The sequence below is a fragment of the Pithys albifrons genome, chromosome 4, assembly GCF_047495875.1.
Source record: "Pithys albifrons albifrons isolate INPA30051 chromosome 4, PitAlb_v1, whole genome shotgun sequence".
Lineage (NCBI taxonomy): Eukaryota > Metazoa > Chordata > Aves > Passeriformes > Thamnophilidae > Pithys > Pithys albifrons.
This window is the reverse complement of record NC_092461.1, coordinates 89,093,525-89,120,930: the sequence shown is the minus strand read 5'-3', so window position 1 is coordinate 89,120,930 and position 27,406 is coordinate 89,093,525. Positions and strand designations below refer to the sequence as shown.

The 27,406-nt window shown below is 37.7% G+C and overlaps 1 protein-coding gene across 1 annotated transcript in view; it reads right to left on the bottom strand.

Annotated features, from left to right (window-relative positions):
• The window catches only part of ZNF407 (zinc finger protein 407), a 352,657-nt gene that overhangs the window by 203,174 nt on the left and 122,077 nt on the right, over nucleotides 1-27,406 (bottom strand). Inside the window, exon 4 of the mRNA XM_071554926.1 lies at nucleotides 8,817-8,891. Within this exon, the coding sequence (XP_071411027.1) occupies nucleotides 8,817-8,891 (75 nt within the window). The remainder of the gene's footprint in view (nucleotides 1-8,816; nucleotides 8,892-27,406) is intronic.

Below are 27,406 nucleotides of genomic sequence, written 5' to 3'. Positions count from 1 at the left end.
CTGTCGCTGGCGGGGCTGCCGCCAGGGCTGCGAGCGAGCCGGGGGAGGCTGCGAGCCGCGAGAGGCTGTGAGCCGTGAGAGGCTGCAAGCCATGAGAGGCCGTGAGCCGTGAGAGGCCGTGAGCCGTGAGAGGCTGTGAGCCATGAGAGGCCGCGAGCCTTGAGAGGCCGCGAGCCGTGAGAGGCCGCGAGCCGTGAGAGGCCGCGAGCCGTGAGAGGCCGCGAGCCGAGCCAGGGCTGCAAGCAAGCCAGGGCTGGCAGGCCGCCAGGGCTGCTCCTGCCTCTGCTGCTTGCTTGTGCTGCTGTCGGGGCTGCTTTCGAGGCTGCCAAAGCTGTTAGGACTGCTGCTAAGGGGGATGGGTCACATGGTGAACTGTAGTACTTCTGTGTGACCGAGGAAAAAGACATGAAGAGAAGCCTGCGTAAGCTGTTGATGTGTGGTGGGACACTGCCATTTGAGTTGAATCTTTGAAAACCCGTCGTGTGAGTGTTGATGTGCCCAAGAGCCGAGCCGATGAAGAACATCACACCCTGGACTGGCTGGGGGAGCGTTGTTCCTGGCTCGATGGGCTTATGATGCCTCAGACCACCTGTAGGTGGATGAGGCCAAGGGGTGGATCTGACTGTGAACACTATTTTAACCCCAGTGGGAAACTAGAGACTCCTAAAGAGAGGATGGTAACCCTAGTGAAAGACATGAACCATCAGATAAGATAACCTGAGTTGACCTGCTTTGTTCCCATCAGAAATATCTACCCCATCCTAATGGACTCTTAGCCACATTATGGAGGGGTGGGAAACAGCCCTGGAAAAATAAAGAGTGTTTAAGCATGAGAACCTAAGATATGAGTGACATAATATGGTATGGAATAAGGGGTGGAGAATGTTATGGGTTCACCTAGGTGGGCCTAGATTTGGGCTCTGGAGTTTGGACTGGGCCGAAGCTGTCAGCTGACTTGAGCTGGGCTGAGCTAACAGCTGACCTCTTGTAGCCAGTAATTTTGTATTCCATACCACATTATGACATCATCTCCAGGGAAGTAGGAACCCGTGTGGGAGTGGTTTAGTCAGTCGCTTCTCAGCCCTCCTCTGGAGAGGACGCACGATGCTGTCCCAGGGGGGATGGAGAGGACCAGGCCCACCACTGGCTCACAGGGTACCTCAGGAAAGTAAAATGTGTTGTTCTGGGTCTCTCCTTTCTGCTTGGGTTTGTCTCCCTGGGGAATAAGCTTCTTCTTAAGTAATGTGTAGTTAGGACAGTAGAATTTGTGTGTTTGTTAAGAAGTTGACGTGGGGAACTTGTTGTTGTAGACTTGTGTGAGTGTATATTTGTACTCTCTTCTAATTGTCTCTTTCTTTCTGTGAAAAATATATGTAGATTTAGTATAAATGCAGTTTGAAGTGTTTTTTTTCTTTCCCCTCTCTTTTCCTCCCTTTCCCTGGTGTTAGGAGGGAGGCTTTTCTCTCTGTGCTTGGGGGGGTTGGCAGTTGCTTATCTCAAACCAAGACACCTGCCCATGGCAGGGGGGTTGGAACTAGATGGTATTTACGGTCCCTTCAAACTCAAGTAATTCTATGATACCAAGAGAGGGTATGAAACTGATAGTTTTGTAGGAAGTCTCACAATTACTACTCTTTATAAAAGCAAATTTATACTGAAATATAAAGATTATGTACTTTTTTATTGTAAGCCTAAACACAGAACAGTAATATTCATCTTCCAGGATCAAAAGGTGTTTAAAGATGTATTATGCTATTGTTACTCTTTCCTTACCAAATATACTCTCAACAGACAGCAGCAACAATTTCTGCATAGAACAACCTGTCCCTAAAAGCCAAGCTAGAACAGCAAGCTTTTGGTCCACCACCTACCACCTTGGAGAAGAAAAGGTTCAGTGGGACCTCATCATGATATTCCAGGACTTAAAGGGCTGACACAAGGAAGACAGAGGCTCTCTATTAACAAGGACACATGCAGAGAAGACAAGGGGCAAAAGGTACAAGTTGCACTGGGAAAGGTTTCATCTCAACATAAAAAAAAATTTAAGAACAATCATTCACTGGAACAACCTCCCCAGGGATGCTGCAGAGCTCCCATCACTGGAAATTTTCAAATATGTGATTGGATAGAGTGCTAGAAGACATTCTCTATGCTCTCCTTCCCACTAAAGGTTTGACCAGATGATCTTTGGAGTCCCCTTCTAGCCTGGGCTGTCCTACGATTGTACTCACCACAGATCAGTGCAGACCACACTGTGCAGGCTCATAATGCAGAAGATTGTCTTTAAAATACAGCAAGACCTCCACACTTCTACTACTTAAATCTCAGTATTTTTTTTTAAACATTGCAGCACTGTGGGGGTGAATTTAGAATTATGTTTGTCGTACTGTTCAACTCCAGACCAAGTTTTTCCAGCTTTTGATTTCCACTTTGAGGTGATGAAACTTAAGCAAACCTGGACAAATAAATGTTCTTACTTAATAGATTTTGCAACTGCTTCGGCTGAAGAAAAATAGTTCTGATGGCATTATAACTTGATGGAAGTATTGTGAAGTGAAGTGCGTGCTTCAAAAGTAGAAGCTAAGATTTTACCATCAGTCTTACACAACATTTGCCACAGTATTTCTGTTTTCATTTCCAAACTTTACAAAATACTACTCATGAATCCTCAAAATACATGGAAAATATTTCATTGCAGCACGGTCAAGAGATTATGTTTCCATTTCCTTTACAATGTACTCAATAAATATTTGTGTTGTATTTTATAGAAGATCAAAGCTAAGAGTCACGATACCACCCGAGACATGGAACAGTTCACATCCATAAATGTCACAAGGTACAACCCCGCACATATTCAAAGTAGTGTAATGTACTCTGCATAAATGTCAGGACAGGTCTCTTGCTTTCAGTTCTGCGCAGGTAAAAAGGGATCTAGAGATATATTGCCATTCTAATCCTTACCCTCTTGGCCTTCATGGTTGACTCATGCAGTGGAACCAGCACACTGGGACGTATGACTGGAATAACTTACTTTCAGCTGACTGCAATAGAGGAGGGATCAGTTTGCAGCTTACTATTTTATGGGTGATGGCATGCAACAAGGAACTGTATTTTCCTTGGAAACAAACTTGGAAAAAATGCTGCAGCTTTCAGCAACTATCCATAGTGCCTTCCAGAGATTCACAGACAATGTTAGCATACACTTGCTAATGAAACTAATAACTTATGCTCCAGACAGTACTTGGTTGTTTATGAACGTGAGATCATTTATAGCTTGTTATGATGCTTAAAATTAACCAGAGGTGCTCATTTGGGCAGCATGAATCCCATTAGGCACTTCCTCTGTCTTCTATCCATAGCAGCTAAACCTTCACAACAGGAAAACTGATGCTGACTACAGAAATGTCCAAAACATCTCACATACCTGACAACTAGAATAAACTTACTTCAGATTGCACTTCCTTTTGAACCAAACTCTAAGACTGCCAGGATTTTACAGGAAGAAGAAATACTGAGTAATAGTAAAATAACTTCATTATTTTGCAGTCCTTCAGTTGTTACTTTTCTTTCTGTAAAGACGCTGAATTCATCACTTGTCTTTGTGAAAATAGTCTTCAAAACTATAAATGGCTGCCTATTTTTTATTTCTTTGTGGCAAAGCAAACACATATGATGCGTGTACAGACAACAAGCCATGAGGAAAGCTGTGACTTTTCAGCACATCTTCTAGTTCTAGTACCTGAGTAACCCCAATGGCTTCCTTATGTTCCTCGGGGGAGCTGCAGAGAGAAAAGCACTGAGGCAAGGAGAGACTGGGGAGTCTGTACCTGCACTCACACACGAAAACAGCATAGCTTTGGAAGGTCAAGTAAGGTACCACAGCATTGAATGCTTAACATATAGCTTGGGTAAAACTTTAGCTCCCAACCAATGCTAAAACACAACCTGCTCTCTCTCTCCGACTTCCAATTAGTAAATACTTCAAGAAAAAGCTGTTTAGCTGTTTCTTTCCTTAAGCTTTTTCCGAAGAGTAATTAGACAACTCTCTAAGACCCTTCTTTAACCAAAAGCAGGAAATAATCAATTAAGTAAAGTTTTTCATTCCTATGCAGTTAACCTTGTAATGTTAGGCTTCAGGTGGTGAAAAGTCCAAACTTCTTTTCAAGAAGCAGTAAAAGGTGATGACAAAGCTTGAAGGCAAGACTCAGCACACTACCCTCTGGTATTACAGGTAGCCTCTCCTCCAGTGTGCTCGTATGTACTGACAATGTCACTACCTAGAAATCTTTCTGTAAATCAGTCACTTACAGAACTCATTCCTTTGGAACATCAGCAAGATATTACAAAATGATTGCATACATATATGAATGGATGGCACATCACTTTTTTGACTTTTGCTACTTGTTTACCAAAAATCTGCTGTCACATCAACTGGATCCTTTTACTTTGCAGGTTCAGGATATCCAAACCAGGCATATCAAATAGTTACTATCACAAATTTCCCTACTCAAAGAAAGAAAAATGCTTTAAAAGAAGGATTAAGAGGTCCATTAAATAAAAGAGGATTGTAATGATAGATTTCATCCACTTCTACTTTTACATTCAAAATTGAGGTATCAGGATAGAACAATTGATTTCAAGACAGTTTTCTAGATAATATACAGAACAGCAAACCGCCATTCATTTTTCCTAGCTACTTCTCTTTCAGTCCTCAACAATCCCTTCCACTGACAAATCATACACTCCTGTATATTTTATGATCTTTATATTACACATGCTAGTAGATGGACTTATACAAGCACATTAAACAACCAGCACCTAGGAAGTTTCTCTTTTTACTTTAAAGCAGTTGTGTAAAAAATACACACGTTTTAGAAGTGTGCTATATTTCAACATTATGTCAAAAATCATCTCAAATATATTTAAGTTGCTACTACATAGTAATAAGTATTTACTTATAGCCCTTGCTCTCAAGCTGAAATTACTACACAGGTTTTTCAATCCATCAAGATCACTTGAAAATCATGATCTTACTAGCACTGTAACACTGACCCCATTTTTAAAGCACAAAAAAAGCCCTAACAACCAAAACCAAATATAGTTTTAATGATGTTTACAGAAATTGTTTTGTAACAGATATCTCCATTCAGCAAGTGTTTGGGCTTTGAGTAACTTATATATATGAATGACCCTATTCGACTCAGTGAGATTTCTCATACGCAAAAAGTTATTTCAGAGGTAACTCATGATTTAAAATTAACAAGGAAGATGAGGTAATTAACAACTACTATGGCCTTTTTTTAGGTAAAAAAATCCCCTATTTAAACAGATGTATCAGACAGAACTCTAGCTAAGAAAGTATCATATAATATAAAAGGCATATGAACACTTCTAATGGTGTCCCTAAAAGAATCTCCAAAGAATAGTTAAATGTGTTTTTCTTATGAAAAATTACTAAATCCAGAGTTGTACCTAATAGTGGCAAAATTCAGTCTCACTAGTGAAAGACGTAGTGAATTTATCTTTATTTTCTTGTTTATATTTTCATGTGTGTGGCCGTATATATCTTATACTTAATAGTGAAACACGTTTGTTCCATGTTTTGCCACAATTTCCACACAAGTAACATAACAATGTACAGAAATTAGAACTTGGCACCATTAACATTACTGATGCATTCACCTTGTCCTCAACCACAATGTCTCCTAGACACAGTAAAGGTGTAGCCAAAGATTTATCCTGCCAATAAGATATAGTTATAGGTCCCCTGAAGATTACTGACACTGAAGTACCAAATATGTACTGGCCTTGGACTTAGCAGATAACATGCCAGTTTTGAGACACATTCAAGTTGACAATAAATCAGTATCACAGTTCCAATAACAGGAAAATATACCTTAGAGGAATTTTTTTCTGTTAAAACATTCCACTTCTGAGTTAGCTATTAAATGGTAATGATCACAATGGACTAGGCAGTAGGGGTTTTTGTGTCTGAAATGTGCAGACATTTTACTACAAAGCTATTTTTAAAAAACTTATGTGATTTTCTACACGGTATCTTGGCCTAAAGTCAATTTTGTCTTAAAAAACAAAAGGAAAACATCAAAACAAAATATGTATTAGTAGCAACCTTCCTATGAATTACACTTGTTTTCTAGATTTGCACAAAAAAAACATTTCCACTGCCTACATAACCCCTCTCTTCTGCGCATAAAAAAGCAATGCTTATGGAAGGCTAGAGAGAGCAAGGTGCACTAGTTAAGTACTGCTTACTAAATTGTAAATGCAATTTTTCTCTCCCTCTCAGAACTATCTCTCAATGCTGCCACCAGAAATTCCATTCTGAGAAGTTTACTAAAAGGGCTTCCATTTCTCTGGGTGTATGGGTTATACCTGTTTTTTCAAGCACCCTTTTGAACTTCTTTTCAATTTTCTGTTTTTGATGATAGTCATGCTGACAACTTTTTTTGGTCCATCAAATTCTGTAGTACAATTACATGAATTTACTTTTAATAAATTACCATCTTTGCATATATCAGTCAAACCATGAAGACTAAACACTTGCAAATAAAATGCATTATTAATTTAATTGTCACAGCCTATTTAGCTAGCTTCTATTAGTATTTGCTATAATATGCAGTGTATCAGAGGGCAGAATCAAATTCAAAACATAAAGAATAAACTGATTATATTGTCCTAGAGAAATTAAAAAATAGCAAGCTTGCAAAATTATAATCAAGGCATTAATGTTTTACATAGGTAAGAAAACTATGTAACTTAATTTATAATATCTTTATACCCTAAGTGATGGTTTAACGTGCTGAAGAAGGATTTCTTTGGTTCCTAAAGCCATTAAAAGGCATCAAACTCTCTCATAATAGGAAAGGAAAGCAACAGTGGTTTGGTTTTTACTGCATTAGATCACGTGGCTTAAATATCCCCCATCACCAGCGAGTGACTGCTACTTGAAATTTATAATGTTGTTGAAGCTCTGCCACTGCTGTTTGATGCTGCTCTACATTAAGCTGAAGTGCCACCTAAAAAGGTTTTGTGAATAAGAAATACTCAAAAGATGGAGGAAGAAATAGCAAAAGAAGAGGGTATGAAGTCACCCAAATATCGCTTCCTTATGCTGGGCTGGGGGCAAAGCTGCCCAGCCCTCACTCGCAGACAGGGCAGGGAGGTGGCAGCCTTAGTGGGGCTCCTCTGCTCCTCCAGGGCTGTGAACCAGCCACCTCCCTCCTTCTCATGCCACGTGCTGGGCCAGCCAGAAAGCCTTGAAGGACTACAGGAAGAAACGGAAAACGGAAACAGCCACAAGGCTTTCAGAACAAACACGCAAACAAAAGCCAACAACAACCAATTTAGTTTGTAGCATTCTGCTTGTTTGGGAATTCATTTCAAGATGATGATCACTAAAAATATGCCTCTCAGGCTAAGATACTATATTTGGAAATCTATTGTATGTATCCCTTATTGTGCACATATTCACTAGGGTAACACAAGCTATCTCTGTGTTGTATTTATGATGACTGTACAGTAAGTATCCCTTTGTAAAAGAAAATATTAGTATTAAATGCTTCCAGTTACAAAAGAAACCCACCACAGCAAAACATTTTTTGTAAATGTTGTGCTAGGACAACATAAACTTTACTATGGTATCTGCTTTGATGACATTGTAATTGCTGTTTCAATGCATCATTCTGTATTTCAGATTGAATACAATATCTCAAAACTCTTTAAATAATCACATGTTAAGGAAATTCTGATTAAGCACTTCATAGAGGAAATCTCATTAAAAATATAAGCACCATTTAAAATGGTGCTTATTCAAACTAAGGTGTATAAGTTGTGTTAATTTAAAACTACTCTTGGGTCCCTCAGTGATTAAACTGTGATGAACTTGTGAGGGAATGGTCTAATCCACTACTATTTTCCAGTGTCTCTAAGAAGAAATGAACATAACCCAGAAAGAGCTTTTGCATATTTGCTATATCTCCTACCTGTCATTTATTTTCCTCTTCTTTTACATCAAACCTAGAAAATACTCTTTATTTATGAAAGCCTACACCAGAAGAATGAGTTACAAGGCAGTAATACTTGAAACTCCCAAGTATCCAGCAATGAACCCCTACATCTACCCAGACTGAAAGAGAATATGAGATCTTTTGGTTATCCAAAACACATCAATTTTCTAGTTGCCCCAAAAATTCAATGAAATAGCAATAGCTATGCCACAATGTGCCCAATAAATCTGAAGTGAAATCTGTTTATCTGCAAACACAGTGCCATTTAGTTTGTAAAACACAGTTATATTTTAAACCACAGAAAAACAACCTGCTTGCAAACAAAGGTTGAGAATAAGTAACTGTACACAGACTGAAAAGTAAACTAATTCATTTTAAAACCAGTCAAAACACAAAATCTCCCTTCCTGCCCAAGAACATCTAGGAAACTCTTCTTTTGATTCCTCTGTGACTTTGACCTCAGTGATCAACATCAATCTTCAAAAGTGATGCTATAAACCTATGAGCATCAAGGTCAGCAAGAAAAATTAAAAAAAAAAGAAGAATATTTTGGTTTGTACTCAGAGGTACATTGGAATCTACAGAATTTTTGAGAAAATAGTATCACCTGTCAGAAGGATGACCCAAAAGGTGCAAATCCCACACTTTTTACTAGAATTTTATTCTACAGACTCCCTTGGAATTGAGGTAAAAATCCAGATGACTTCATTGTGGGTAAGATAAATATTCCAGAAAAGGCCTTCACATGCTGTATAAGATAAAATGAAGGTGAATTTTAAAGTAGTTTACCTTTCTTTGGGTGTGCCAACTCCATGCTTGCCCAGTAAATGAGTATTCAAATGCTTCTTCATCACAAATGCCACCCTGCCAAACAAATGGAAAACCCAGGAAGATTATTTTTTTAATTAGAACATCTTGCACATTTTATTGGTAATAAGTATATTTTACCTAAATAACATTTTCTCATGTTATAAACTAAGTTTTAGCTACAGCTTTGAATTTTTTTAAACCTAATGGGCCCATCCTGTACCCCTTCTTCATACAAGTAGTTCCACTGTTTTTAATTAGCAACATGAAAATACAGCAAGATCAGATGCTATAATCACTGTTTGTGCAGGTCAAACTTCATTGCATTAATTATTTAAAGGGATATACATAGAAACAAATTAATAGCCTTACTTATTTTATAGCCTTGTGGAAAAAAAGGGTAAAAAAGGTGAAGCACATGTTAATGAATACACCATGAGCAGGAATCTTTTCAAATCAGCAAGACATTTTTCAAAACACCAACAGCAGCAACAAAATACATAGTACCTGGCATTATTTTTCTACCAAACACAGATAATTTGCTTTAATTTTGGCAGCATTCATAATGAAACAGATAGGAGCCTATCAAGTACCATTCTTCTGCTGATAAGACCATAACATCAATTTAATTATGTCACATGACTGCTTCAAACAATTTAGATATCAGACTGAAGCTTTAAACTAAAATGGTTCTCTCGATAAGCAAAAATTTTACTGCTGCAACTTTCAGTGTGAAAAGGGCTTGCAAACATTTTTGTTAATTATGTATTACAGCTGTCCTTCATAAAGTTAATTACTAATAGCTGAAAGGCAATAGACTCTATTTGCATATGTACATGAAAGGCATGACATATGCAAAAATATGATTTTAATTAGCATTCCATGATATGAAGGGCTACAAATCAAACTGGCATGTTATAAGATTTTTAACATTAAACGCTGAATTCATCTGGACATGTTTGCAGTAATGGACAATGGAAAGACTGTAAAACACTAGCACTATGGGGTATAAGAGCCACAAAAGCCAAGACACAGTACTTTTCCTTTACAATTATGTTAATGTAGCTTCTCTGTGTCTCATCTACTTTGGGCACTTGCACATTATTACAGCGAATCTCTCTTATGCATCCCTTAAGGTGTAAGAATTTAATACAGTCTTCTTTAAATGATAGCAATTTCCTTATTTTTTACAAAAAAGAATTTAAAAAGTATCTTCAATACTTTTCCCTACACAATTTTTAAATATGGCATCATAACCCTTACTACTGTGAATAATCTATTACATCATTACCATCATTACTACGCAAGTGTCATCAGAATTACTGTACATAGGGAAAATAATTGTAACAAAATAACCCATTGTATTCTAATAACAGCATAAGACATTCAAAATGCACTGCCCTTGCTTTTTGACAGAAATAATACTCCACACAGCCATGAAAGGTACCAAACACATTTTCACTTAGTAATACTTGCATTTCCTGTCACAAACTTCCATTATCTTCTCTAAAGGAAAAATAAACTCAACAATATTATTGGGAAAGGGCAATATGCAATCGAAACTGTAAAGGGATACTTTGCTATTTACATGGAATATAAAGATCATGACCAGCTACATAGTATATGTAGGGAAGTGGGTTTTGTTTTCTGAGGCTGTGTACTTGATGCTTCCAAACAAAGGCTGAACATTTCATTTACCGCACAACTTCAGGGGGTACACACAGACATACCTTGCTGCAAAATCAAAGACAAAGGCCTTGTTAATAACATGGAGCAATTAATCTTGCATTAGCTGCCTCCTCTCTGTTGTATCTAAGTTCTAGTAAGCATTTTGCTGCTGTTACACAGCACAGATAAAATGAATCCTGACTCAGAAAGTGTCTCAGAATCTACAAACGTTTTAAGCTTTAATGTAAAGCTTGAAGACTTAAGACATATGAGGAGTGCAGAATGCAAGTCAGGAGCACTCAGCATAGCTCAGGAGCAGCTCTCCACCTTACAGAATTAGGCCTTAAAAATAAAAGCAAAGCTGTTATTTTCATAAGAAATTAAGAACTAGATGAGAAAATATTACCAACAGAGACAGCCCTTATTGAAACAAGTCAAAGTCAAAGCAACCTTGTTTGGATGCTGAGTTTGACAACAACCCATTAAAAACCACAACAAAATAAAAAACAAAAACCAAAGAAACAAACAAAAAAACCCCACAAAAAATAAGTGGGAACTATTTGTTTTTGTTTATTCAATCCTGCAGGTGCTTTTCAGAGAGGTGGTAGCAGTGTTTTCTGGCTTTACAAACAAACACAACAATATTTCAGCAACTCTGTGTTTCCAAGCAATTACTGTTTTAGTAGTCAAAATATAATGGGTTTATCCATGTCATTTACCTCTGCTGAGGTAAATCAGTTATTCCTAAGATATTGTAGAATTGAACTGACAGACATGACTTAGCCTTGGCTTTTTAAATGAATCTTTAGGGAAGTTTGACTGGCATGCATAAGGACTCAAGGAGTGAATGCCTTCAAGATAGATTGCACTGATACATCTTCAAATCAAAGGCAGTCTTTCCATCAGCTACAGTAAGCACCAATTCAGGCGTCACTGAAGTTGACATTTCTTGGTTTTAATTCTAGAGGAAATAGAAATAATCAAATGCTAAAAACTAACTAGTTTCAGGAACACATCAAAAGGGAGTAGGAAAAATTGTAATTGTCACACTCATGTTTCCAATACATGCAAACCAAGCCAGACGAGAGGCCTGGAACCAGTTTTACAAACTTTGATCTGGACAAACTCATCCTCAACCCGCAGGAAGACGAGAAGGCCAACTGATCTCCTGAGGGTCAGGTCTTGAAATGCAGATATGTCTAGTCTATACATCTAAGTCATGGTCACTGGGAGCTCCCTCCATTTGTTAGGAAAACTGCTCCTAGAAGCCTCCTCTTAAACGTGGTAAAAGGTAAGTGGTAGGATTTCATTTGTTTGCAGTAGCATTATGTTGGGTTAACTTTTTTAGTGGTTTTAAGCTATCCTGGCTCCAAACCAGCAACATCCTCAGCTTATATACTTCATGTTCAAACTCCAGGCTAAATTAAAGAAAAGTTGAAAAATTACATAGAGCTTTAGAATAGCATCCACACTCCCTGCAGGGAATTTTTTGCACACAAACTATAAATAAAAATAAGTTTAAATCATAAATATATGACCACCTTTCCTAAAATAAGTTTGCAGAATATTCTGTTTTCAGTTTACAAGAGTTGTGGCTTTGTAGGAAAGTGATCACTCATATTCCATGGCAATCTTCAAACAGTACTTGGACTCACTCTCAGAATGTCTGTAACTGATTTAGAACCCTCTACAGACTTGTCTTCAGTTATAAAAGTACATTTTAAAGTACAAAAGAAACAAAGGGACTTCTAATTCTGGGCCTAAAGAAACATTTTGCACAATCCTTACGTCCACTTTTTATTCTAGTGTAATACCAATTTTTCAGCATGTACAATGGTTATCATCACAGTACCCAAGGAATATGAATAATCTGTCATGTATTGTCTGCTCTCTCATTTTCTCTGCTGCAAAAGAACTGTGCTCTGTGAAGTATCTTGTACAAGAGGGCAAAAGATTCTAAGTTTTATTATGTTTTGAATACATAACAGCTCTTTCGTTTTTAATAAGTACATGATTGTGTTAGTGAAAAACCCAGTTTAAAAACAAAACAAAACAACACACACAGATAAAGCAAAACAAACAGTCTGGCCCATAAAGTCATGAAATCTGTTCTCTCCTGAGTGTTTATCAAGTGCTCAGCCTTGGCCTAGTTCCAAGGAAGCAGCAACATCTTACCTCTACCAGAAAATCACTTGAAGCCATGTCGGCAGACCAGTCATCTTGTAACTGCACAGAACTGCTGAGGAGGACCAGCATGAGAATTTATTTTTGTGGAACTCTACAAACAAGGTATCCAGCAGTTGAAGAGCAATTTTAAATCACTTCTCAGTGGATACATTGCTCTCTGCAACTGCTTGCGGAGAATTTATCTTACAGACAACAACGTTCAATGACAGCAGAAAAGTCCAGGAGAATAACAATGAATATCTACCCTTTATTCATATTCTCAGTATCCTTTACATCTCCTTTAAACTGTCCAAAACCTCTTTATACACAAATTTAATTCTGAGAGTACAGGTAAGCTACTGCATGACCTAAGTACACAAGATGTTTTAAAAAGCTGTACGAGACCCTTTAAAAAAATTATATATCAATTCCACCAGCAAAACCAAGAAAAGCAGAATAGAATGCTATTGTTTTACAATTATTATTATTTCGTGCTTGGTTTTAGCATAAATCTTATGAACACAGAGAAGACAGAAGTTTACCATTTTGGACAAATCATCTGAGAGATCTGACAGATTTAAGGAATAATAAGGAAAAGGATTTCAAACTTTTATCCACCATCACAGATTACAATGAAATAATACACAATCTTGTCTGCACCCAGGATCTGTGCTTGAATTTTTTTGTCTTTGTATCTTCACCTAAGGCAAGAAACCAGAAAATCCAGGCAAGCTTCACGGATTGTGCCAAGAAGGGGGACTTGGGTACATTCAGGCAAGTAAATAACAATATGGACTCTTACTACCTCAATGAAATTTTCTTATTCTTTACTGCAAATCCTACTTGTTTGTAGTTAAATATGTGGTTCACATGGAGTCATGTCAACATGGGTTGCAACTAGTAAGAGAAAGAAATGGTGCATTTTCTCAAGGAATATCATGACTCGCATGTATTTCAGCATGCTCAATAAAACTTGTATATGTAATTATAGTTTTTTGCATGCACTTCAGTTGTACATGGTCTACCCATAAAAGTAGAACTTCATATATTCAAATCAGCACTTAGCACAAAACCAGTCTATAAAAACTTTAAAAACTTCAGTTTTTAAATTCTCCAAACTATACAGAAAGTTACTACTCAAATCTCATCACTCCATCAGGATTTTGTATTCAGCAGGTTAACTTCAGCAACAAGAGGATAAAGGAAAATGCAGACCCGTCCAGAAAGCAAGGGTTTTCTGTGAACAAGTAATCTTTCTTCCCATGCATCAAAAGTCTGAATTTCTTCAAGTCCATCATTTGTGGATGTTTGCTGATGCTGAAGGGTCCAGACTGGGGTGTTGATAACTCTCTTGCATGACTGCGCGCAAGGGACTCAATTTACAAGAAAGTATCTGGCAGGGCAGAGTCTGGTGTGGAAGATATCCAGTAGTGTGAAAGGCTTCATGCCCTTTGTGACAAGATGTCAGGTTCAAGTAAATATCTGGCAGGGTGAAGTCTAGTGTGGAAAACATCCAAATATCTGAAAAACTTTATGCCCTCTCTGACAGGATGTCAAGCCTAGATCCCTGCACAGGACTCATTTACCAGCCAAATGAAGCAGGTCCTATTACTTCCAAATGAGAGTTATGGTTACTTTTCTTAAGTCAAAAAAAAAATCAATAACCTTTCAAAAGGTTAACAAGTCATGAGTCATGTGTGATCACTCAGTCTGTGACGTTGAGAGTGCTGTGACACAGTGACTTGTACTCCCTGCTGACCCCATGTGTTAAAGAAGAAAATGGCTATTTTGTGCTCCACCCTCACTAACACTGGTAATTACACTGGAAAGCAAAATGCATACATCCTCACCTTCAAGAGCAAGCAATTCAGCAGACTGGAAAACTCAACCTTTCACTCTTGAGAAGAGAAACAGAGTTAAATGAGGTCAACTTTGCCAGTATTCACAAGGTAAAAACCAGAGTACCATAGGAAGATATCATGGTAGTTCATGAAACCTAAAGATTAACGTAACTGTTGAATTTCTGAGATGTATTAGCCTTTCTGCCTAAGTTTGAAGGATAGATTTGGGGTTATTTAGGGTGTTGGGGTTTTCTGTTGTTGGATTTTTTTTTCATTTTCCATGCAACAATCAAGTGTTTCTCAATTATTTATTAATTTTTCAATTTTTCCATCAGAAATTTCTGGTAGTGAAGTTCAAACTCCAACATTTTCAATTGACTTTTATGAAATCATCATTGCAACTGACTACAACCTTTCTTCTAAAAATACCTCTTCTCATTTTTACTGTTACCTGTAACAAACTAGCACTGAAAACGAGCCGCCCAAGGGGAAAAAAATAAAACCAACTTGTATTAATGGAACACCTGTACTCAGCTTGCACCCAAGGCAGACTTGAGTATCCCAGCAGCTACTGTTCCTGCCTTGCTTTCAACAGAATGACAGACAACAGGATTGTCAATGTGCTGTTCAATGACCTGCATCAATCTCAAGAATAATTTACTGCTATATCAGACAGATCATTATGGATGAGTTGCACGCCATCAATCAATCGGCTGTGTTGTTCCTGCATATTCCTGCATCTATCAACTAGAAGAGAGAGACATCCCTCAACATATTCCTGTTGCTCTCTGCTACCACTCTGCACTCCTCAAGATGGGAAAGAATTATTAGCCACATGGCCGTAAAATAGTAGCAATAAGCACAAGTATTTCCTCTTACATATTCTGGCAGAGGAGACTTGGGTACAAAGGAAGAGTAAACTAAATAAAACAGAAAGCATCCCCTACTGTTCCACTTTGATTTAGCCATCCAAAGTTGTTGAGTGCTCTCACCATCCCACTTTTAGGAGAGGCATGCTACAATTTAAACCATGCAGGGCAGAAATAGAGTCTTTTCTTGCAAGGACTGTGTCAAAAGAAGAATATATACTGGCAATATTTATATTATTTCATCCCCCATGAGGGAATTCATGTTTCCTACTGTGTGCCTCACCTGCAGTTACTTCTTTTGCAAATGAAATAAAAAAGGTTTTACCTAAGTTAACTATAGGTCCATTCTGAACTTTATCGATCTGGGGGTTTTGTGTCGTGGGGTTTTATTTTAAATATAAAAATTACCCTTCAGTGGCAGGAATAAGCCAATTTCAGGCAATGACAACTGTTACTAACATAAAGGTGAGTGGAAACCACAAGTGGAACTGGGAACTTACAGATTTGGGAGACAATAAAAAGTGATACCTGTAAGTAAAAAACCAGCACTCTACTTTTGTTTGCTCAATGAACAGACTTAAAATAGCTAAAGAGTGCCAAAAACTGTAAAGTTAGGTGTTCACTCTCAGGAAATCACCTTACAAATATATGAGAAAATTAGTAATGCTACAAGAAATGTTTGTTTCAATATTCAGAGAAGTTAATGAATGTTATGCGGTAACAATAGACAGCAACAGTATGTAATTATATTTCTAAATACATCTTACCAAATCACTTCTAAGGTAAAAGAATCACATGTTCTATTAATTTTCATTGGTTATCAAGCATCTGCAACTGTCACCTCTAACAGGTGTTTGATAATCTAACAGCCGCACAAAGTACTAAAAAAAGAAAGAAAAAAAGAGACAGACTCACAATGTGTTTTCTCTAGTGCTGCTATCAACCACAATTGCCTAAATTCTGCAATGGAACCCTATGCTCAGTGCTGGGAGTGCCCTGCATTAAAGAGAGATTACCACCAACATCCAAAAACAGGACGTCACCAGAAAACATACTTATTATGCTAAATGAGGCTGCAGGAATGCTTTAAACCTAAGTTTACACCTCTAAGTATTGTGGTCCAAAATAGTGCTCACTAACCTTGTCACCAAGACACTGCTTATGTATTCTCTTTTCTCATGATTTGTATATCCAACATTTCCGTAACTCTGGTCCCTCCCTTTTCCATTCCTTCCACTTTCTTCAGACATTGGCCTGTCTCCCTACCTGTGATCCAGTGCATTTCCTAGCAGGATCAGGACTTCAGATACCGAACTTGACACAGTAGGTATCAGTTCCATGTGTAATTATCTTGCATCTGGATAGCAACAGTGGGATGAATAGGCTACTATTTGAAGGGAGGGATTCTTCAAAGTAGATTTAATCTTTTGGGAGAGTCAGGTGAATCACACATCTAGATGCCCTGAGAGGAGTTTTGAAATACTGGACTTTCTGCAGACCATTTGTACAGAGCTTCCTAGTGATCCTAAGGAGCAAAGTATGTGCCTGTTGAACATGCAAGAAACAGCCTACAAGACCACCTCAAAATAAAGATGTTTCAATGAATTTCTACTTAGAAGTAGAATTGATAGAGACAAACAAATATATTTAAGACTTTGTTCTTCCTGAATGAAAAGTCACTTTTGACGTAGCCTCTTCCTGATGGCTCAGAAATTGCACTGCACATTGAAACACCAGGTTTAACAGGCAGAGCTATCTTGAGAATGAAATCCTCATCATCAAAAGAATCTACTCTTGCTGTCTTTAAAGGAAACCAAAACAAATATAAAGATAGTTGATTGTGGGCTAGGAAACGCATACAGCCTGCAGTAGCAGTGCAACATACATAACTCAGTCAGTTCAGCAGCTACAGTGCCTGTGGTCTTTTGCAAAGTTGAGAGGTACCAAGAAAGGAATGAGCTGAATAAATTGGTCACTATCTCATGACTGAACTGTTCAGAAGTCATACACAATCAGAAGACACACACAATTATTATTGACAATTTCCCCACAATTTGAAAATGCTGCTGGTGATAGATGGTGGCTGGGGCGAAGACTCTGCAGTCTGCTTGATCTGTGAGAGTAGTGAGAATCTTGCCCTAGGTCTTTGCTTGACATAGAAAAGCAAGTGCTGGTTGATTTGTTTATTCTTGAGATTTAAACTCAGCTGTAAAACATATCCTTTTTGCCTTACATCCAGGCATTCCACAAGACTGACTTCAGGTAGAAAGCAAAATGCTTCAGAATATCTTTTTGTCAAAGTAGCTGCATAAAAACGGTACAACTGTGACAAGAGGATATAACCTGTAACCATCAGTATTACCATGCACATGCATGAACCTTTAACAACAGTCTGGTCAAATCAGAACTGACTGGCTCCAGCCACAGGAAAAGGTTATAGTTTGGACCAGATGAGTTGCAGTCCACAAAAAATGCACCTGATACTTGTACACCTATAAACACATTTGATGCACAAGCAAACTAGTTTTTCTTGTCCAAGGGTTCTTGAGCCTGGCCATTGCTACCTCAGGGACTAAGACTCACCAAACACTGTGTGATCAGACCAATCTAACACTTGACTTACATGTTTTATTAATGTTTTATTTTTTGCTGTTAAAAGACATCTTACTAGTAGTTGAGCATAGGAAAATCTCAGAGCTTTCATTCTTAACTGGCATCTCAGTCTCTTCAGATAGTCCCATCACAGCCATCCTCAACTCGTCACAAAACTGAATGTCGCAATAACTTCCTCCTCTACCACTGAAGGAGGAGATGGATGACAGATGAAAGTAACAGTCCCCAAGAGGAAACCATGATATGTAGACCAGACTGTTATTCATTATCCAAGTATTACAGATCTGCAAGACTTTCTCAAATTATGGCAATGAACACAGAGCATGCAGATGATATTAAGAGCAGCACGAAAGTCTATCCAAATGAGAATTCTGGGTGGCAACAGTGGCATTACTGCACTTGTCCCGTAAGTGAATGGTAACATCTCTCATCACAGACACAGACTTAGCAGAATTACTGATCACTACAGCTGCCAAGCACCAAGTCCGGTGTTTCTCAGGTTTGCCTCTGATGTCCAGCAGGACTTCCTGCAGAAGTCCCAAAGCCAGGACTGAAGGGATTAATAGAGTACTCACCTGAGATACAACTGTTATTGAAGTAACAAAGACAATAAAAACCCAACTGAATTTAGAATGACATTTTACACACAAACAGAGAGAAAAACTCAACCCACATGATTGCAGTCAGTTATGGATATTGAATGGACTTGGTTTGAAGACTGTAATCCCTCTGGAAAAACCAAAGGAATACAGATCAGACAAATCAGTACAGTCATAAAGATGATATCTGTGACACAGCAGAAGATGTTCTCTGGCAAAGAATGCTCCAATCTGAGCCAGCAGTTGAGATTAACTTTGACCATTTCTGGCCATAAATCAGGCATGAGAGATAAAGGAACTACACAGGTGCCCAATGGAATTAAGAAAAAAATCATCTCTGCTCTCAAAGGCCTGGATATAACTACATACACATACTGGGTGCACATATGAACAAAAAAGTGAAGGAGAAATCAGTGTTGTTGCAAATAAAAGCTTATGGCACGTTATTTAAAAAAGAAAAAAGAATTGGTAAATTTGCCCAAAAGGATGCAATTAAAGGAATGTACATTGCTCACAGGAAAAATTACAGAACTTCAGTTTTTATATACAAAGTTATAGCCTGGTCCTACAAAGAGACATAAACCATGTTTTAAAAAAAATAATTATTTTCAGTCTTGATTTCCTCCTGAAATGAAGTTTCAATTAAAGGGTTTTTCCTTGCTGATCCATGCTGTCATTGCAACCACACCATCATAAAGCCTCATGTCAAGTGCCAGCACAATGATGGGATTGCACAGGCCTGCTTTCAGCAGGAGGGGAACCTGACAACAAAGCTGACACACTCCATTTTATTCAGTATTGCATCACATTTTATATTTGCATGAATGTGTTCCTGTTAGAGCACTGGAATTTAATATGTTCACAACTGAGACATGCATTCACAAAATCACTTACATGTCCAAAAGACCACCTGAAATCTCTGCTTTTCCTGGAGGTCACTCACAGCTATGGAGCAGAGCATGTAACCACTGACATGTAAGTCTATGCTTAGCTTTGTAACGGGGTGACAAGTAAAATGGCTCTGACACTGGAGCAGGCACAACTCCCCACTGCTTAACCCTTGAGACCCCCAGGGCTGACTGTATTTTACACATCAGAAGGGTTGAGTTGCCCCAGGACGGTTTTCAGCTGAGAAAGGCCCCAAATTTTAGGTAGTTTAAAAACATTTTGCAAAGATTAAATGCACACAAAACAAAACAAACAAACAAAAACCAACACACCAAATCAAAGGACTGTTCTGTTTCTTTAAAATTTCTCAGATTAGCAGAAGTTCCCCAAAGAAACCATTCTTTATGGCTTGAAATGTCTGTACCTGGACAGATACAGGGATGCAACTTTTATAATACTGCAGCATAGGCAATGTTATGTGCAACACATAGCTGAGTGGATGAATGGAATGGATTTTATAAAAGAGTTACAAACAAAATAGTCCAAAATATTAACCAATAAACACATGCCAAGCTGGAAACAAGCTATTATAAAATTACTGTAAAGATCCTCAAACTGTTGAGGGGAGAAAAAGTACAATTTTCCACATAACCCGAGAGTGCAGAGTTTTCTGATTATAAGATTCAAGGAACCTGTAAACCCAAGGCTCTAATTTTCTTATGGCGACTGTGTAATATTTTGCAAAGTAAAATTGACTGAGATGGAAGCTATTTTGCATGGTACAGTGGCGATGGCTAACAAATGAGAGTTTTGTGGGCTGAATGTTAGTCCCCTGCCTCATCTGCCACCCCTAATGACAGCAGCCACCTGCTGTTTTATTGTCACAGCTGGAGCCGGTTCACACTCCTTGGTGCCGAGCTCTGCCCATGAGCGCCAAGCTCTCGCCTCGCCTCATTACTTTGATGAACTTTTTATGGTCAGCACCCATGAAGACCTCATCTAGGACTATACAACCTAGATCGGCTTCAGGGAGTGCTTCCAGCTAGCATGAGGTGATAATACACAGTGACACCACGGCTGCTACTGCCTGTCACTTAGTCAAGTCACTGTACTTCTGGCTCTACAGGGCCCTCAACAGGTAAAATGCCATGAAATTCTCCCATATAATAAAGTTCACTCTCTTTTTTTCATATTGCAATATAGGGAGATCATATCCTGCTACCAACATTTAGCTTCTCAAAGATAGATATTATAATAAAAAATGTATCATGCTGTTTACTGCATGTAACTATAGACAAGAGATTTCAACATTCAGACATAAATCTGCTGCCTTCCTAAAAAAAAAAGAAAGCAATCAGGGCAACGACGTTACAGCTTGACTAACACCACCTAATAGGAAAAAAAATTACATGTTTACAAAAGAAGGACCACTTTAACTTTAAAAGCAGGAAACACAGAAACAAAAGTTAAGCCTGTTAAATAAAACTATTACCCAAATAAATCCACAATGGAGAAAGATACATGCTATTTCCCTCCTACCCCAAAAAAAAGCCCCACACAAACATTTATTAGATATGAAACTTTCTTAAATCAAACTAACAAAAAAGCAAAGCCATTTACGTATTTTTTCTTAGTCAGAGCAGTCTGTTACTATTGTCTGGTAATTTAAAAGCAAACAGAATCATCCTTTCCTTTTCAAATTCTTTTTGTACTAACCATCACTCCAAATCTCCTGAACCTGTATACAATTTTAAACTTCATCAGAAATTCTCTTATTGACGCATTTAGAGTGAATTGGTTTATGCTTGATCACTGAAATTTAACCCCAGGTTTATTCAGCGGTAGAATAATTATTTTGGTGTCAACAGAGCTTTACATTTGCCCATATTTACATATATCATTAAGATTAATATATGTGCTATTAATAATAATTTCATTAACATTCTGAAATCATCAAATAACATTTTGACTTTTGAATGGCTGTAGGCTATTATAAGCCTAAAAACCAGAACATTTTCAATGTTCACTGTGTAGCAATCCAGCTGATCAGTTTTGACAAATTCATGCAATGTTATAAGTCATTAAACTTCATTTAGTTTCACTTAAATATTCCACCTAAAAATAAAAAGCAACTGTCTTTTTTTGTATAGACATTATGATTTCAAATAAATACCAGCTCCCAGGATTCTCCAAACAGAAACTATTTATGGGATTTTTTTAATTTTATTTAAATGTTTTTCAATTTATCATAGAGTTTTTTAAACAGTATTTTTAAGACCACTGACCTAGCCAGAGCTGAAACATCTCTAATATGTTACAGTGCAATTTAGCTCCCCTTGACGAGGGACAGTGCTGCAGATACCCTGTGCTTCACATAAGACCCCTACAACAGGTAGAACCTTAAAAATGTGGTGCTGATAACAGATCAGGTATGCTGCATTTCTGAGAACTTATTTATGCAAGCCCTTTGTTATTAGTGTTTTTTAAGTTTGACCTAATCTGCAGCAGAAGAGCCACAAGAAAATAATGATTCAGATAAGGTTTCCATTCAGCAAAAAGCTGAGCACCATCTAAACAGTCCTGGAAAGTACTCAAGAGACATGGAGAACACACAGAACTTCATGTAATGAGGGCCTATAATGAATGAACAACCTCAACAAATATAAACAATACCAATTTCTCTACCACTACAATTTCTGAAAGCACTTGTCTTCTGGACGAGTTCAAGAGAACCTCTTTTGAAGCACAGTGACATATGGGTCACATCTTCTGAAGAGTCCAACAACAGAAAAGAACACTGCTTTTAGAAGAAAAAGGAATCCCCTTCTTTTGACTAGATCATGTATTTGTAAAATGCATAATTTGTAGGACTCATTTCATACCCTTAAAAATAAAACATCAAAGATGTGGCTTGACCAGGGCAGGGTAAGACATTATGAAATGGACAAACTGCCTCAGTGGAACAATCAATTGTTTCAAAAGAATCATCTCACAATGCTGCCATTAACTAAATAACAATGTCCGCAAGATTTTTTTTTTCTTTTTTTTTGAGAACAGTAGTGTGTCAGCTACAGTGTGCCTATTGTATGATTTGTGATATGGCACACTTATTTCATCTAAAAAGGTTCAAGTTGCTTTTTTATCAAACTCTAACCCATTAAAAAAACTCTAAAATCACAATTACCTAGGTATTTATTCTTCTGTTATAAAGGAATTTGTTAAAGGATGCACAGCTATCCAGACTAGCTATATTTGCTCACTGCCTTACAAGAAAGTAGACTGCATGTATAAATATTTGGAAATATTTTTCCTTTGTAACACTAGTTTGCTTTGGCATTATGACTTTTTTTAGAGTAATATTCTAAAATAGAATTTTGATTTATCCAGCACTTACAGTTCACTGGTCTGTAATTCTTAATATCCTATTTTCCACTGATTTTAATTCTAGTCATTATTATATAAAGTTCATTTTCCATGATTTTTTCCAATGTGACAACAAACATCACTGTCATTTCTGATGGTCACTTTTATTGGAAAACATGAAAAATCCAAAACTTTTAAAAGAGAAGTTATCAAAAAATCATCAGACAGTAACAACTTGTGGACAGTATCAAGATGAGCTGCATATGAACAGACAGTCTGAAGGTGACAGGATTTGTATCCAATTACTAATCCCCTGAGCTATTTAGCCCTCTGAACAATAAATTTCTATAAGATGATCTCTTAACCCATCACCAGCTGATCATGCTACTGTATTCCAACACTGGTAACAGAAAAGGAAACACCTTACACTTTGTATTTAAATCTTCACAATACAGGATAATCATGTTGAAAAATCCCTAGACCTCTTTTCTCATCTAATGGATCCTACAAAAATAGGAATAGGTATAAAAAATTATTTAGCGTAACATAAATATTCTGCCTTCTGTTCTTACTCCAAGCACACAAAGAAGCTTTCAATCCACAGATTCTTCCTTGTACTGAACAGAAGAAAATGTTGATCTTAAAAAATGGCTAAACTTCTGTGCCTGCTGTTAAAGAACAAGATATCCGTATGAAGGATATCAGAGACATTGTTAAGGAACTGTTCACCCTTTAAAAAAATATTAGCTCTGTAATGCTGCCAGTGCCAGTGTCAAACTGGGCAATTAGCCAATTAAGTGTGAGTAAGAACTGCCAAGAAACTATTTTATTTTGGTCTTGGAATACATGTGTATCCGTGAGCTAGTGTGTGTTTGTGTTCATGCATCAGTGAAATCTGGTTGTTCATGCCAGGTCTTCTTATCACACTTTTCTGCCTCTTTGAACTTGCACATTCCTACAAAATGGACACGTCTGCTGATAATGTCAACACACTTAGGTTCACAAGGAGAGATTTTGTATAACTAGATCTAAAGCAGTCTTTGTGCACGTTACCCGATCCTGTCTGCTTACACAACACTAGAAGAGCTATTCACGGAAGAATCCAATACTGCAAGCACCTCTAGGAGATGTTAAAAGACAATAGATGTGGAAGAAATGAGCCTCTGATCACAGTATCCCTGGCTAAATAATCTCATAGAAATCCCATTTTTCCATGTCATCTGAAGGAAATTCTCACTTCTCAGAGCAGACTGGGTTAAATGGGGAGCTGAGGGCATCCTGATATCTCCTTAATTTAGATCTCTTTATGCTTTAGACTCCTAGGAAATTCCACTTGGAAATCTGAGTAGGTACAAAATACTTCTCAAGCACTCCGTCTAGGGCTACAGCTTAGAAAGCTGGAAGACAACCAATTTCTAACTTTTCTACTTTTCTGGATTATTTGTCTTTTTCTTTTAGGAGGAGAAGCAGAGAAGATGGTGGGCAGACCTACCAACTGCAAGCCTCTATCTTAATTCAGTCATGAATATAATCATTCCAAATATGGATCCTTCAAAAGTTTTGTTAGTCATTCAAAATTAAAACCAATGCAAAAAAAGATACACACAATTTACAAATCAAAACTGAACAGTGCCAAATACAAATGCAAGTATAAAAAACCCATTTCATAACGTTTCAGAACATAGGTATTACCTGGCATTGAAGCTACTTCCTTGAATACCTGTTAGAGAACTTCACAAATCTTAACAGTACTGACAACTCATTCAGAACTCATCATCGCTTATGCTAAAAATACATTCTGTTTTCCAAGACATGTTTAAAGAGCATTGATGGAAATCAGTAGTATATGTTGCAAAAGTGTAAGCACATTTACTTACTTATTTTAAGACTAGTCAAAGTGATTACCTAATATTGCTGCCTCTAATTAGGGATTATGGAAGAAGGTTAGGTACAAGTTAGTAAAGATGGCTCCAATAACAAACTTTGAACTCATAGTCTCTTTCATCACAGCATTATATAAATGAAGCATGTGAGTGACAATCATTCTTACACAGGGATTCACAGCCTAGCCTGCTATTTTTCCTAATAGATCCCACCAGCCTGGAAAAGAGGAACGCTGTGCTAGCTACAGCACAGGTTAACCCTTTGTCTGGTCAGAACATGCAACAACTGCTGTGCCTAAGGGGGAAGCTGGTACAACCCTGACACACTGAAGATCCAGCTCCTGCCTGCGAACTGGGTTTTCCATGACCCCAGCACTGTGCTGTGGAGGAACCTGCCTGCAGGAGGGTCAGCGTTACTGCTCAAGAACTCCACCTGAGAGGGGCCGTTCTCTACTAAATGCTATCAACTTCTCCATGGATCCCCTCAGGCAGAGATGCTTAGAAATGGGATGCATCACCACCTCATTCTTCCCTCTTCTGGGACACAACTCTGAGCAGAGAGAGAAGAGACCAACGTCACCTACACATCATTGACCTTGTTTTCCATGCAGTCTGTGCCAAAGAGAAAGAAAGCATAGCATGCATTCATTGACAGAAGTGAACAACCAAATTCTTTTGAGTATTTTTCAGGTTAAAATAGAATTTCCTTTTTCAGCATTCTTCTTATATTTTGCTATGTACCTTTGTAGCTCTTACATTTGCAGTTGCCAAAGGATTCTGCTTTTTCTTACCACTTTTGCAAGCACAAACACAACATTTCTTCATACCTTTTTGCAGCAACATCATTAAAAATTCTATTACTGAGCATTCAGAAATGATATTTTCTCATTCCAGTAACAAGTCAAATTAAACTGAAAATACTAATTTTAAATTTATTTTTAAATATTTTGGAAGATTTTGTATTTTTATTTCCAAACTATCTCTAAAATAATGCAAACCTACTTCCTCCCAAGAAGAGAGCAAACAAGTGTGGGTTTCACTACAGTACACATGATCTAGATACCAAGGTCTAATCACAACATATTTATCACCATCCAGCATTTGGCTTGTATATGATGTCCACAGGCACTTGTAGTGATAGCTGTCAAACTGCATTCTTTTTCTGGCATAAATGAGCATAACAACAAGGACAAGAAATGGAGTTCAGTATAGAGTAACAACACAGCCTGGAATTTAGCCCATAGTAAAGAAACAGTCAAATTCATTATAAACCTCAATGACTGAGCCCCATGTGTGCAGTGGCAGAATATTTCAAAAGACACCAAGCTTCATGGGGCTTGTTTCTGCTAAAGATGCTAAAAAATATTTCAGAAGAACAGTCCCATTTTCCCTTTCTTTCTCATTCACCATAACAGATATCAGAAAATCTTAGTCAGGATAAGCATGTTCCTTGACAAGGTGATCTAACAGGACTTCAAGTATTCCTTACCAAAAGAAAAGCCCCCTCTTACTCTCTTTCAAGGAAAAAGGAAGATAAAAGGGTGGGGGGAGAGGGAAGGAAAAATATTACCCAGTGACTAAGTTCCTAGTTCTTTTTCAAAGTCTCATTTATAGCTCAAATTTTAATACTCTAATTTAATTTGTCAGTAATGTTTTTCCTCCCTTGGTCTGCTCATGGTCAATTTTCTCTGTTGAACTGGAAATACTCCATATCTGTGCACATGAAATGATTTTGCAAGTCTGCATCCATCTCTCAGTCTTACTTAGAGGGAAATCACGATTCTTGGATGCAAAGATTCTAATCAACTCGAGAAAATGTAAACTTTATCAGAAAAAAATTATATAGATCATGTAGTTCTAGAGGGTGGGGAAAGCAAACCAACCAATAAACCCAGAAAGATGGGAATATTGCTTGGCCACACATTGCATTACAAGGAGCAGGTAGGGGAAAGCAGCCAGTAGCATCATCTACAACAGTAAAAGGTTCAGCAGCACATGAGTAAGTCACAGTAATTCTGTTTGAACTGGAGGATCATCTCTACTTCACAGGCAAATGACAAAGCTCATGCATCATTCAGAAATTACTTGGATTATTGACACTGCAGAGAAAGTCTCCTACCCTTTTCAACATTTCTGAAGAACAGAGGCCACAAATGGAAAACACACACACTAAGATTCACCTCTCTTCCTGAGATCACACATTCATTATTTTATTTTTTAATAGATTTACATTCCTGACAGATGTATGTTTCCTATCTTCAATCATTCCATGGTGAATAAGAGGTAAAAAATACACAGTCCTTTTCCACAGTAACAAGTCCCAAACCAACCTTAGCAGCACCTTAAAGAAGCAACATTTCACCATGATCCAAAAGCCAAAGGCACTAATTCCATTAGTTCCCAGGGAAGTAATGCATATTTGTTCTTGAGAACCTCTTGAGTAAAAGAGAGACAATCAGATGTAACCAGAGACAGATAGCCTTAAACTTTTTTCAGCCCTTCAGTCAGCATCTGGTACTCAAAGTCAGTTTTATCCATCTGATGAGCGGTCACACCAACCCCATATATATATGCATGAAGAACACCTGCTAGGGCTTCAGAGATAATATGGTACAGAACAGTAGAGCTGCTCAGCAGGAAACTGAAAAATGGAAAACAGTAGTCCTAAAAAATCAGAGGACT